We start from the raw sequence: 12,293 nt of genomic DNA on the forward strand, positions 1-12,293 counted from the left end.
GCTGAGAAAGTGCAAGTTCTTTCCAGGTCCGTGGGGTGAATAAAAACTGTTACTCTTGGCTTGATTTGTCATCCTTTGGGGAACAAAAAAAACCCAACAATAATGTCAGACTGGCATTTAAATAGTTGTGTTGTTAGACCAAGCGCAACTTAAGTGGGTTGTCCTGGAGGTGAGAGTGACTCTGGCCAGCAAAGCCAAGGAGAAGCGGGTTCAGCTTCACGTCTACCCAGGATTCCTTGGAGAAGTGATGAAGTGAGTAATAAGACAAAGTGGGAGTTACAAAGCGGATGCAATAGCTTCAGCAGAACTTCTCTTCACTGCCACATCCCCTCGTTAAAAAGCAACTAACATTGTTTTGAAAACAATTTTGGGGAAACAAAATGCAGTTTGAGCGTCTCTGCGGTTCCTGTGTCTGATGCATTAATCAAGAAAATCGGTGATATAACACAAACGAAGGAGAGGAGTGAATATGGCGAAGGCAGCTAAGGAAATTCAAGTGGAGAACCCAAGGGAGGTAGAGACTCACAGCACAGGGGCAACGTGTTCCCCGTCAGAGGAACGGGCAGAAAAACCCTCCATGCTCTGTTTTAAGAAGCGGAAGAAGTCCTGTAAGAAAGGGCAGAGCGTGAAGGATGCGTGTGAAGGAGCCTCGGAGGAGAAAAGCCAATGTATCAGCACCGACCAAGAGGAGGCCAAAGTTCCTAATCAATCGCGATCCTCCAAAGGAGCCTGGGCAGCCATCAAAAACCTCACAAGACCTCGGAGAAGGCAAAAAACCTCCTTGCGGAAGAATGTGCCTTCCGATTCCCGAGTGCAGCTGGAGGTGGATGCTGAGGAGGGCCGCGCACAAGGCGTCCCAAAGAAACGGGCCAGCTCTGGGGTGAAGATGCCCTGCGTACGGTTCTCCAGAAGCAAGAAAAAGCTCAGCCCCTCTGAAGCCGTGGAGGATTCGGAGGGCAGCGTGCAAGCAAATGAGGTGATGGGCATTTCGAATAAAGCTAGCGAAGAGACGGAGGATTTGGCCCCGCCGGATAAGGCTGAATCCTTCAGCCCAGTCTCTGCGGAGGAGGACCAGGAGACGGTGAAGGAAAGCGTCAACTCTGTTGGGAAGAGCGAGCCCTTAGAGCCCACACCTGATGCAGAGGAACATACAGAGTGCCCCACTCGGTCAGAGGTAACTGAGTCAGAGACAGTTAATGAAACAGCCCCGGAGGCACCACCGGAGGGGACCCTGCCCCAAAACACCGTCCATGCGGAATGTGGGGAAGCTGTTCCCAAAGCACCTGTTTCCAAGGATCAACCTGACAGCACCCCTGAAACCACGGAGCTGCAGGAAATCCCTGACGCCTGCAAAGAGCTGCCTGAAGGGGATGAATCAGAAAAGAGTGTAAATCTTCCTGAGGAGTGCAAAGCCGAAGAAACTGTAATGGATTTCAGTCAGTTGGCATTTAAAGATGACGTGAGCGTGCAGGGCTGCTCCAGCCAGCAGGTGAGTTTAGCAGCAAGCATGGGCACTGGAGTTGGCATTGTCATCACTGTCACCGAAGCCGAGGACTCTGACAACACTGACTCTGACCAGGCCTACGAGCCATCCCCGGTTTTGCACCGCAAGAAGCAAAGAGGGAATAAAAAATCAAGCGAGAGCTTTGATTTTGGTACAAAAGAGGGCCCCGAGGCCGGTGGTGGTCCCCAGGCAGAGGAGAAAGGTCCAGGTGACCATGGGCACAGAACTGGGGAGCAGTACGAATTGCTCCTCATTGAAACGGCGTCTTCCCTCGTGAAAGCAGCCATTCAGTCATCCATTGAGCAGCTAGTCAGTGAAATGGCTCTGGAACAGAATAAACACAACAGTTTTCTGTGATGCCAGTGATGACCCCAAAAGAAAGAGTACAGGGAGTGATTTAAAACTCCATTTGGCCTGGGGGGGAGAAAGCTTGGAGGGCTCCCGGGGCCGAGGTGTAGTTAATTCTGCATGCCCGTTCAGTTGTGTGTCTATGTGAAATGGATCCTGGGCTGTGGGACGGACCCTGCTACGCACAGCCTGTCCCCTGGGGCTGGGGCTTCAGGCGGTGCCATCAGCCGCAGCTGCGGGAAGATGAAGGTGTTGCAGCAACTGTGTTTTCGTCTAGTGGCATTTTTACATTAAGGCCACGTCTCTGCCACCATCCATGCCAGGTATCCCTGCTGTTCATGCTGTAGATCTGTATGCACCATGTGTTTAGCGAAAGGTCCCAAGAGGTGCTGAGCACCCGACCTGCTGCTGGGCTGGATTCGGGGCACGTCGGATGGGGCTGGAGGTTTCCCCTGGGCTTTGGTGGAGACGAGGGAGGATGAAGTGACTGCAATGTTAACACGAAAACATCAATGCCTGACATGCTCAGGCCAGCGTTTAGTATTGCAAACAGGTACTTGCTACGTACAGATGCCAGAAGCTGCGTCACCCCTGCTGTCACGTCGCATGAAGCTGGATGGTTGCAGCGAGCGACGTTTTCCATTTGGCCCCTTCCCCTGTCACAAGCAGCCTGTGCATTTCCAGACACGTTAAGGCACAGCATCAGCCGCTCGCCTTGCTGACCCCAAGCTGCGCGAATGCCAAGAAAACGACATCGCTTCGTTTGCTGGGGGCTCGTTCTTGCACCATTAAACTCAATGGGCAGAATTCCCAGCGGCATTGGTGATGTGGGCTGGACAGGAACGTGCCTGCTGCAGCCAGCCCCTCTGCGTCCTTCGCCTCGCTCCATCCCAGTCACGATGTCGTGGTGAAGCTCTCCTTGGATGGAGCATATTTTTGATATAAGGCATGTGATATAAATAGCAGTGAGCTGCATGCATGTTAGCAGTCAGCTAGGCTGGGAGATTGGGGTTGTTCAGTCTGAAGAAGAAAAGGCTCCAGGGAGACCTTATTGTGGCCTTTCCATACTTAAAAGGGGCTGATGAGAAAGGTGGGGACAGACCTTTTAGCAGGGCCTGTTGCGATAGGACAAGGGGTGATGGTTTTAAACTAAAAGAGGGGAGATTCAGGCTAAGCACGAGGAATAGATTTTTTACGAGAGGGTGGTGAAACCCTGGCCCAGGTTGCCCAGAGAGGTGGTGGATGCCCATCCCTGGGGACATCCCAGGCCAGGCTGGACGGGGCTCTGAGCAACCTGATCTGGGTGAAGATGTCCCTGCTCATGGCAGGGAGGTTTGACTAGATGAGCTTTGAAGGTCCCTTCCAACCCAAACTGTTCTATGATTCTGTGATTCTATGATTCTCTTGCCTCCATGTTTACATAGTTTGGGTAGCAGTGATGTTCTGCTGGCGCTGGAATGGCTGTAAGTGGGGAGAAGAGTTGGTCTGAGCACTGCCAGTGTCCCTGGGTGCTGGGGGCAGCCTGTTCTGCAAGGCTCCCCCCCCACAGCAAAGCCCACTTGGCTTCAGTGAGTCCGGGCATCCCCTGGGAAACGTGCATTGCTCCAGCGGGCTCCGGCTGGCTCCGGCACGCCATGTAGCTTGCTCTGAAACACGCAGGGAAATGCCAGAGAGATCTTACCAAAGTCCTCAGGGAAAACATCTAGACATGAGAGCCTGGGGACACGGCTGTAAACTGCCTGGACAGGCCAATTGTCATCAAAAACCCACCAAATACCCTTCTCTGACGGGGTTTGCACCAGCATAGTGTGTGTGTGTGTGAGCGTCGCCTCTAACTACCAGCTCTCCAAGAGAAAAGAGCCTTTTAATAATTTGGGATTGCATCTGAGCAGCTGGGATTTATGTACAGCTGCGGGCAAGTCAGCCTGTTCTGAGAAAATTCTCCTGTGTATTTCTCAGCCGATACAGAAATAGCAGCCTCGCTTGGCAATTGCTCACTGACCATAGGCGGTTCACTGAGATTTCCCTTCCCAGCCTAGGATTTGGATTTCTGTTCAAATACAAGGGCTGTAAACTTTCCTGGTACCTGGTGCGCAACCACATTTTAAAGTTTGATAAAGCCTCTCTGTTGTTACGAGAGGACTGCGAGCAGCGAGTGCCACGGCTTGTTTCTGTGCAAGTAAAACTTAAGGAAAAATCAGAGGATGTAAAAAAAACAACTAAAAAAAGGTTTCTTTTTCTGTGAATTTGTTTGATAAGTTATCAGATATTGATACTTCAGTGTGTAAAATTTTCATGGCTTTGTACTTCACACTGGTTCTTCCAAGTGTTTCGCCGTGGTTTTGAGAGGCACTCTTTGAGGACTTTGTTACGTACTTTGGAGCTGCTGCAGCCCTGTGGAAGAGCCGTGCTGGCGCTGGAGGCTGCTGACGGGATTGCAGGGGATCACACCGGGCACCGCGGCCAGTTGGTGCCAAGCAAAGGGCTGCAGCATCTCTGTGGGACCCCGCTGGTGTCAGCTGCGGAGGACGATGTCTGGGGTTCTGGTGGAGAAACCCAAAATGACCCCGCGGGGCCAGGCTGTCATCTTCTGTCAGCCCGCTAAGCAGTTTTGAGAAGATTTCTTGTATTTCAGTATTGCCTTTTAGGAGAAACATGTCTTCAAAAGTAGGAGAAGGGCAGAAATGCTTTGGTCCAGCGTGGCCCCTGCGCCTGTTGCTCCGCATCCAGGGTTGTGTTTGCACCCTTTCTGTAGCTGTTTTTTCCCCTCGGTTATAGCTGTACATATAACTGATGATTATTTCATTAAACCTGAATGTACCTGTTGTTTTCTTGCCTTGTGATTGAGTGGGCAGCTCTGGAGAGATTTTATATATGAAAGGATAAGCTTACAGTGGTGCTCTGATGTGCCCAGCTTTTCAGGCAGCCGTACGGTGAGCAGAAAGAAATCTTAAAGCTGGTAGCAGACCTGAATTGTTTGGACGCTTGCTCCTCCTGTGCTCCTTTTATAAGGTTTCCTTTTGTTTGCTGGTCAGTAATTTCCACCGCAGATTCCTGCCTGCCCAGGGACTGCTATAAGGTATTTGTGAAGGATCACAGATCTCCAGTGGCCAAGAAAAGCCGTCCTGCTGCCCAACAGTTCAATGCCCTATTGCACACCCTGGAAAGTGTTGAGGCTCTGCAGACAGACCAGGATCAAACCCCACTGCACATGGAGTGACACAGGTCTTGCCCATCCCATGGGGTTGGGTTGGGTTTGCTCCACAAGCTGCTGGTTCAGGCTTTCTGCTCCCAAGGCTCCAGGTTGCTATTTCCAGATGTGGTTTGGTGGTGACCGGGACCGCGGTGGGGCCAGCACCTCGGGATGGGGAGCAGCGAGTTCGGTGCTTTGGCACTTTCTGTTACAGCGCAAAAAGATCCCACAACCTATTTATTTTTTCTTCGTAACATCTTTCACTTTATAACATACAGAAAAAAATATATACTTTTTTAGGAGTATTAATACTATTTGTTCTTTCAAAATACAGACTCATAACAGCTGCTAATTACTTAATTAAGACTGTCTACTCCTTCATTATTATTAGAGAGTTGAGCATTAATAAAACATTTATTCTTTCAGAGGAGGAATGATAAATTTACTATCACAAGGGACTATTAGGCCAGGAAACCTGTGAGAACACGAGTGATTGTGCCAGAGCACCAAAGGGTGACCTGGCTTTAGGACATTCCTCACCAACAGCTGAAAGAAACTGGAATAATACATAAACTTGGTTTCTTATAACCTCATTCAGATTGCTTTTGGGGCACCTGGCTCCTCGGCCAGGAGTTCTTTGCTTGCTGCCCCTCGGAATTATGGAAGTGGTTGCTTTGCAGCAGCATCTTAAATTATTTGGTTCTTCTGCTCACCCCACGGCCTGTGCTGCTGCTTTTCTCCCAGATGTTTCCAGCACCCTCCTCGGCAGGGACAATCCGGCTTTATATTCAGCAAGTCCCTTATCCCAGCTTTGCCGTGTCATTCAATATTTTCATTTCCCACAGCTGTTTTATATTAGTAGCAAAGAAAAGAGTGTTTAAATAGTATAACTTGTGCCCAGGGAGGCTTCCAGGGAGATAAAAAGCTTTCCTGTTATGTCAACACTGAGCCCAGCAGAAAACAAGTGTATCCCCTGAAAAGTTCCTTGTGGAAATTGCTGGTAGACAATGGTGGCATGAACAAATACTGCGTTTTCTTTCCTGCCCTGGGACGCCAAAATGCATTAGAAATGTGCAGACCGCTTAGGGCCAGATCTCCAGCTGCTGAAGGTCATGACAGCTCCGTAGACTTCAAAGGACCAAATCCACAGCAGCCAGGAATCCAGCGTTTGAGTTGAATGTGCTGTCTCTGCATAAATGACAAGCATTTTCTTATGTGTGCTTCTGTATAAAAATTAAAATATAATATTTTGGTGGGGTTTTTTGTTTGTTTGCTTTGTTTTGTCTTCACAATGCATATAAGAAATTGAGTAGGTTTGTGAAATACACAGGAACCCCGTTCTGTGCTTGGGATGGATGGATGTAAGCCGGACCCTGCTGATTACCCCATGTGTTAGGAGCAGCAAAGCCCTAACATTGCCTGTCTTATACATGCAGAGTTTCGACATGAATGACTCAAAATGAAGAAATGCTCCCAGAGAACAGATTGATTTAAATAATTTGCTTTAATATTGTTCTACATCTACAGTTTTATTTGCCAGAGAAATGGTTCTCGTTAGCTCTTGTTGGGTGGTATTAGAGTCATGAAATACTTTCATTTGCAAGCAGATAAAATCTTTATATAATATTAAATATGATTTAAAAAAACATATAATCAGAGGATGTTATTTCTTATACAGTTATTTCAGCAACAATATAGGTTAACTATTCTAGCAGGCACAACTTTCACGTTTCTTTTTCTTTGCAGAGAGTTGTGACGGGTGCAGTTCTGTGCTAAATGACGGGATTTTCTTGCAGTGGGGTGAAAGTCCATTTAGCTGGAAAGTGGATTTCAGCAAGAATACCCAAACCCAGCATTTTAAAATAGGTTTTGTTACATAAAAACTGGCAAACAGGCTGGTTACAAAAGGGAGGGAGACGTTAAGTAAACACGTTTTGCAATTCAGATTGCTGAGATGAAAGTATCATCTGTCGCTACAGCTGACTGGCAGTCACCCCATCAGCCCATGAGTTACATTAAGCTGAGATCATCCTTTCTAATCTCTTTATTCTGGAAGGGGAGACACCCCCTTGCTAAGGTGGGTGACCCAGCAGAGTCCCTTCTGCAGGTACCGGTGTCCTTTTGGGTGGTGCCCTCCCAGCTCCAAGTCCTTCCCAGTGCACGGACACCCCGAGAATCACTTTGCCATTGTCCCAGAGGGCAAATTTTAATCTTGAGAGGCATGTCATCTCCGCGAGCTAACGACAGTCATTCGTGTCACGTTTGCTCTCACTGTTTGCCATTTTAACGAAGGCACGAGCCCGAGGTACCGATGCGTCAAGGCTCCGTGCCGTGACAGCTCTGCACGATGTGCGACTGGTGCGATGGCAGCTGGGTGGGAAGCGCAAGAACTCCGACTCCTACGGTGCTTCTGAGCATCCCCAGCGGGGAGGAGGAGCGATGCATCCCTGTGCTCCTGCCAGCAGCCTCTCCGCCTGCCAAAACCTCCCCAGACTGCCGCTGCGCAAAGGCGCCGGCCGTTCTCCTTGAAGCGCGGGTGGACGCTGAGCAGCGCTTCATTGCAGCCCAGCCAGCCTGCAGCTGAATTTGCATTTAGTTTGTGAGCCAGAGCAAAGCAGGGAAGGCCAAAGTGCTGAAAGTCTCTCATCCCGAGTCTCCCTGCAGTTTGTAGAGCAGCTGTGAGCCCGCGGGCACGACACCGCGGGCTGGGGGACCGGCTGGCTCAGCCGTGCGGGGCCGGCAGGCGTGTGCAACAGGCACAACAGGAATGCACACCTGCACCCTGCGCATCAAAGCGATGAGTAAGCGGCTCACAACCGCACCGTCGGGGTAAACAGAGGCTGGTACGGGATGCTTGGCCCCTAATGACAGGTTTGGTGCCTGCTCTGCTGGGTCTGGTGTTGCTGCGGGGTGGTGGAGGCGATGGTTGCCGGAGCATGTCCCTCCTGGGATGGCTGCGGGGAAGGGGGGGTGACACTGAGCATCAGCCTCCACCCCCGGCACAGCGGCACTTTCAGCTGGAGCTTGGCAGGGCTGCACCCCCAGCGCTGGCACCATAGGGAGGCCTAGCTCAATGGGTGACACTGTGCTTGTCCCTGTCATAACATCTCTCCCCTGCATCACCCTGGTGGTTCGTGGCCCTGGTTTGCCTGCCCCAGTGCCTATAGCCAGCTTTACAATGACAGAACCCGAGGGAATGGCAGGAAGATGTCCCAGGGGAGGTTTAGATTGGACATTAGGAAAGGTTGTTCACCCAGAGGGTGCTGGACACTGGAACAGGCTCCGCAGGGAGGTGTCACGGCCCCAAGCCTGACAGTGTTCAAGAAGAGACTGGACAACACCCTCAAACACACAGTGTGAACTGTGGGGTTGTCCTGTGCAGGGACAGGAGTTGGACTCGATGATGCTTGTGGTTCCCTTCCGACTCAGGACATTCCATGATTCTATGATTCTACATCCTCCTAGGGGTGAGCGGCAAATCCAGCGCCAGGAGGGACAGAAGGCTTTATACTACATTTTATGCTGTTTGTCCCAGTAACAGGTGGGTTAGCGCGGACTAGAATTCACCTGACTGCTGCTGGAAGCCTTAAGCAGCGTTGGCCTCTGCATCCCGGGAGGGTAAAGCTACGCATGGGCTGCCCCGAGCTCTGCAAAGCTTCCCAGGGTGGCTCAGCTTGGGTCAAAACCAACCTAATTCAGCAGATGAGGTTTTGAGCGTTGCTCTGCCTTTGTTCTGAGGGTTCACTGTCTTATTTAGAATAGTTAGTGGAAATATTTCCTCTCTTAAGCTGCTTTTGAAGTCATGTCATTATTTTTTCTTAATGAAATATGCAAATCTGATAAATGCTGCAATTGCAACTCAAGGAATTCAGTCCTGACATAACCCTGGTTGTAAATATCTAACTGGCATGTAATTTAGGGCAGATCCATCATCTTTACCTTTTTTCTCCCAGTTTCTTATTGCTCAGAATATATTTGCTGGGGAACCCACTCGGTAGCAGTCCTCGGCGTACAAGAGGGGAAAGAAAAGGCTGGGTTTTGTGAAACAGCAAAGCTGAAGGTGATTGCAGCAGAATGGCATGACCTGCAGATTGCCGTGGGAGGGTTTTGACAAGCCAAGACAAAAACCTCCCATCTTGGCCACTGATAGTTCGTGGTCCCATTCAATGGTGCTGAGTCGCGTCTGCTGAGATCACTTGTCACCACACTTCCGAAGGCTTTGCTTACGTGGGGTTTATACCTTTTGCCTCCAAAACAGTAGAAAACTATTCAGTATCAGAATTACACTCTTTCTGGAAAGGTTATGATAGCAGTATTTCATGGGTTTATTTTTAACTGCAATGCTCACTGCTTCAGGTTTACATCCTCGCAGCAAATTTATTTTCCTTTTTTAACCTTTTATTGCGCAGAGCTGTCCCAGACCCCTCTGGTGAGGGGCAGTGCACCCATGGACGGGCTGTGACAGCCCTTCTGCACCCCCATGGCCCCACCACCCCACTTCACAGTGATTTGGCAGACACCATGCAAGCAAAGAGCCTGCTCGAGTGGCTGGTGTAGCCAGATGTCTGAAGACACGTGTGGTAACCACAGCCGGTGCAGAAGATAAAATGGGCTGAAAGGGGTTTTTTTATCCTGTGTAGAGATGGGGTGAGCACGGCCCGGCCCTCAGCATCACCTCCTGGGCAGCCAGCACTGCTCTCCCCCAGCTGCCCAAGAATTCAAGGTGGAAGAAGTAAGATCTATCAGTTTGCAGGTGAACACTGACGGGACAGGTTACCCTTTAGGGACGACTTGTGCAAGTAACAGGCATTGAGGTTTCACTGCTATGGCACTGGTAATGCAGGAGAATTTCAGTCTAAGGCTTTCATTGCACAAGTGCTACCAAATGGCACCTCCAGCCAGCACTGCAGGTGGTTAAAAGCAAATTTCTCAGTAAAAATAGCCCCATGCTAGAAGGGGAGATAAATACCCTTAATTCTACACACTTTACTGCACCCTAAGCAGCCCAGGAACCGTGGCCCCTGTCAGACCCAGACTGTTCAGCATCAGAGAACTAAAAATGTTTCAAAATGCCTATCTCAAAATTGTTTAGTGTGCTTCGGTTGAGAAGCCACCTAACCTACAGGTGGCATATTCAGGCAAGTACCCAGATACATATGAAAGTGATGGCAGCTGCTGTAGCACTTACTGGCGTTTCAGAGGTTAACTTGAGCTGGCCCAGGAGTCTCCTCATGCTACAGGGCTTTGACAGGGGTCTGAGCCCCAAATCTTCCCATGTTTTCACAAAACATGAGCTGCAGAGCCCACAGACAAGGCACTGCAATGCCTGTGGTTTGTCAGCTCCGTGTCCTTAATGCCAGGACCACTTTGCAGCACAAGGCAAAGCTCTGGGGGTCCCCCAGAGCTTTGAGAGACTTTCAGCCTTCAAGAAGCAGCACCCTGGGTCTTTCTTTCCCTACGCCCATGTGCATTTATCAACCAACCGCAGATATCTGCAAGGAATTACCAGTATCAGTATTCTGCATGCTGTGACAAATTATTTTATATTTTCATTAAAAATAGACACAAGAAATGAATATTTGCCAAGCCCAGCTGTGCAAGTCAGGCAGACTTTCAAGCACGCACCAGCATAAAGGTGAAGCACGTAGTAATTCAAGTATTGTCTACATACAGTAATAAAACTTCTTATGATGTATCCAGGAGCAGCTGCTGCCCTTGCTTAGCAAATGTAGCTGTCTTCTAAAATTGTTTTCTATTCACAAGACTTAAAGAGAATGATGTTTTTGAGTTAACATAACTCAGAGCTGATGACTTTGGTCTTGCAAGCTCTTTCTTGCTTTAATTATAACAGCACCTTAACGCTTGCACTAGAAAACTGCTGAAAATGCGTTTATTTTATTGCAAATGGTGCAAAACCCGCCTTTGTCAGATGTTTGATGTCACAGGTGTTCAGTACTGCAAAGCTTAATCAAAGTACACCCTAAAAAGGAGTATAACAATAGGAAAAAATTGCTTATGCTCGTAAATTTTCGAAGACATACTAAACACGTCCATGAACACAGTGCCGATTGCAGTCTGATGTCAGCTTTACTATTTGCAGTCAGTACAACACAGTCACTCCTACAACACATATATGCACATGTAGTTTATACACATTTGACTCGTCTACCTGGCTTCTGAGTTTTTATTAAAGCTCCCTTCTAATGGCCAAAAAGTGAAGAAAACAATCCCACAAACCCAAAGACAAGCAGTGTGTCCCAGTGGTGCCTTTGGGCACTGCTGCTTCTGTCCCCCCTGCTGTCCCCAATACTCTATTACCACTGCTCGGTTATCTCTGCAGAGACACGGAGGGTCGTTTGACTTTCAGTATCAATTAGTTCAGGCAAGTTAGACATCTAGATGAAGTTACCAAGATGCCCATCTCCCACTGAATAGTCTAAAAGCTCATTTTTAGCTCTTCGCTACAGCTATGCCCCAACCCATCAGATGCTCTAGCAGGGCTTAAAATTAAATGCAGGAACCCAAGCAAAGCAAGCAGCACCCAGAGAAGCCAGCCTACTGGGTAAAGTGTCACACAGAAATAGGGAATGACAATAAAATACCTTTTTTTTAACCATCATGTAGAAATAGAGGCCAGTGGAAGCCAGAGGCCATTTGCTCCGGTTAAAAGCAGCCTGTGCTGGACGTGATTTAGCTGATGCTATCAGCCCAGGAGACCCAGAAAGCTCTCTTCTAGGAAATGCTCCGTGAGAATCGCTCTGTGCTCAGACACAGTATCTGCAGGCCTGGATATCCGCAGGGTTTTGTTTGTTTCCTTGTTTTAAAGAAAGGCTTTTTAAGCACAGTTAAAATGCCTTCACACCAGGGCAGCTTTAACGGGCACACACAGCGAGAGGAGCGCTCAGTCTAGCAGGCAAGCACACCCCAAACCGCAATGTGCGTTTCGTAACATCATCCAGGCAGGCTCAGAGGCTGTTTGTTTTTTCCCTTTGTCTTAAAACACAATTTGGCAGCCCTCAGTGGCCCATCCATCCCCTGGAGTGTGCAGCTCCCTGCCCAGGAGTAGCAGCAGCCACCCTTACAAAGACCTCAGATGGTCTTTTAATTCAGCAGCGATTTAATTGCAGCTCTTGCTCCAGGACAGTTTCAAAGAAGAACAGCTCAAGGGTCCTGACTACAAAGAGCTTTGGAGCGGGCGTTTTGACAGTGAACTGTTCTCACCATTGTTCAGGCTCCCCTTTCCGAAGG

The 12,293-nt window shown here is 49.1% G+C and overlaps 1 protein-coding gene across 1 annotated transcript; it reads left to right on the forward strand.

Moving 5' to 3' along the window:
- The first annotated feature begins 252 nt into the window (after positions 1-252).
- AKAP5 (A-kinase anchoring protein 5) lies at positions 253-3,025 on the forward strand. Its single transcript, XM_082059087.1, has one exon. The coding sequence runs from the start codon at positions 470-472 to the stop codon at positions 1,859-1,861; it is 1,392 nt and encodes a 463-aa protein (XP_081915213.1). The 5' UTR covers positions 253-469; the 3' UTR covers positions 1,862-3,025.
- Positions 3,026-12,293: the final 9,268 nt, after the last annotated feature.

The sequence above is a fragment of the Streptopelia decaocto genome (genome assembly GCF_964273445.1).
Source record: "Streptopelia decaocto genome assembly, chromosome: 7".
In the NCBI taxonomy this organism is placed as follows: domain Eukaryota; kingdom Metazoa; phylum Chordata; class Aves; order Columbiformes; family Columbidae; genus Streptopelia; species Streptopelia decaocto.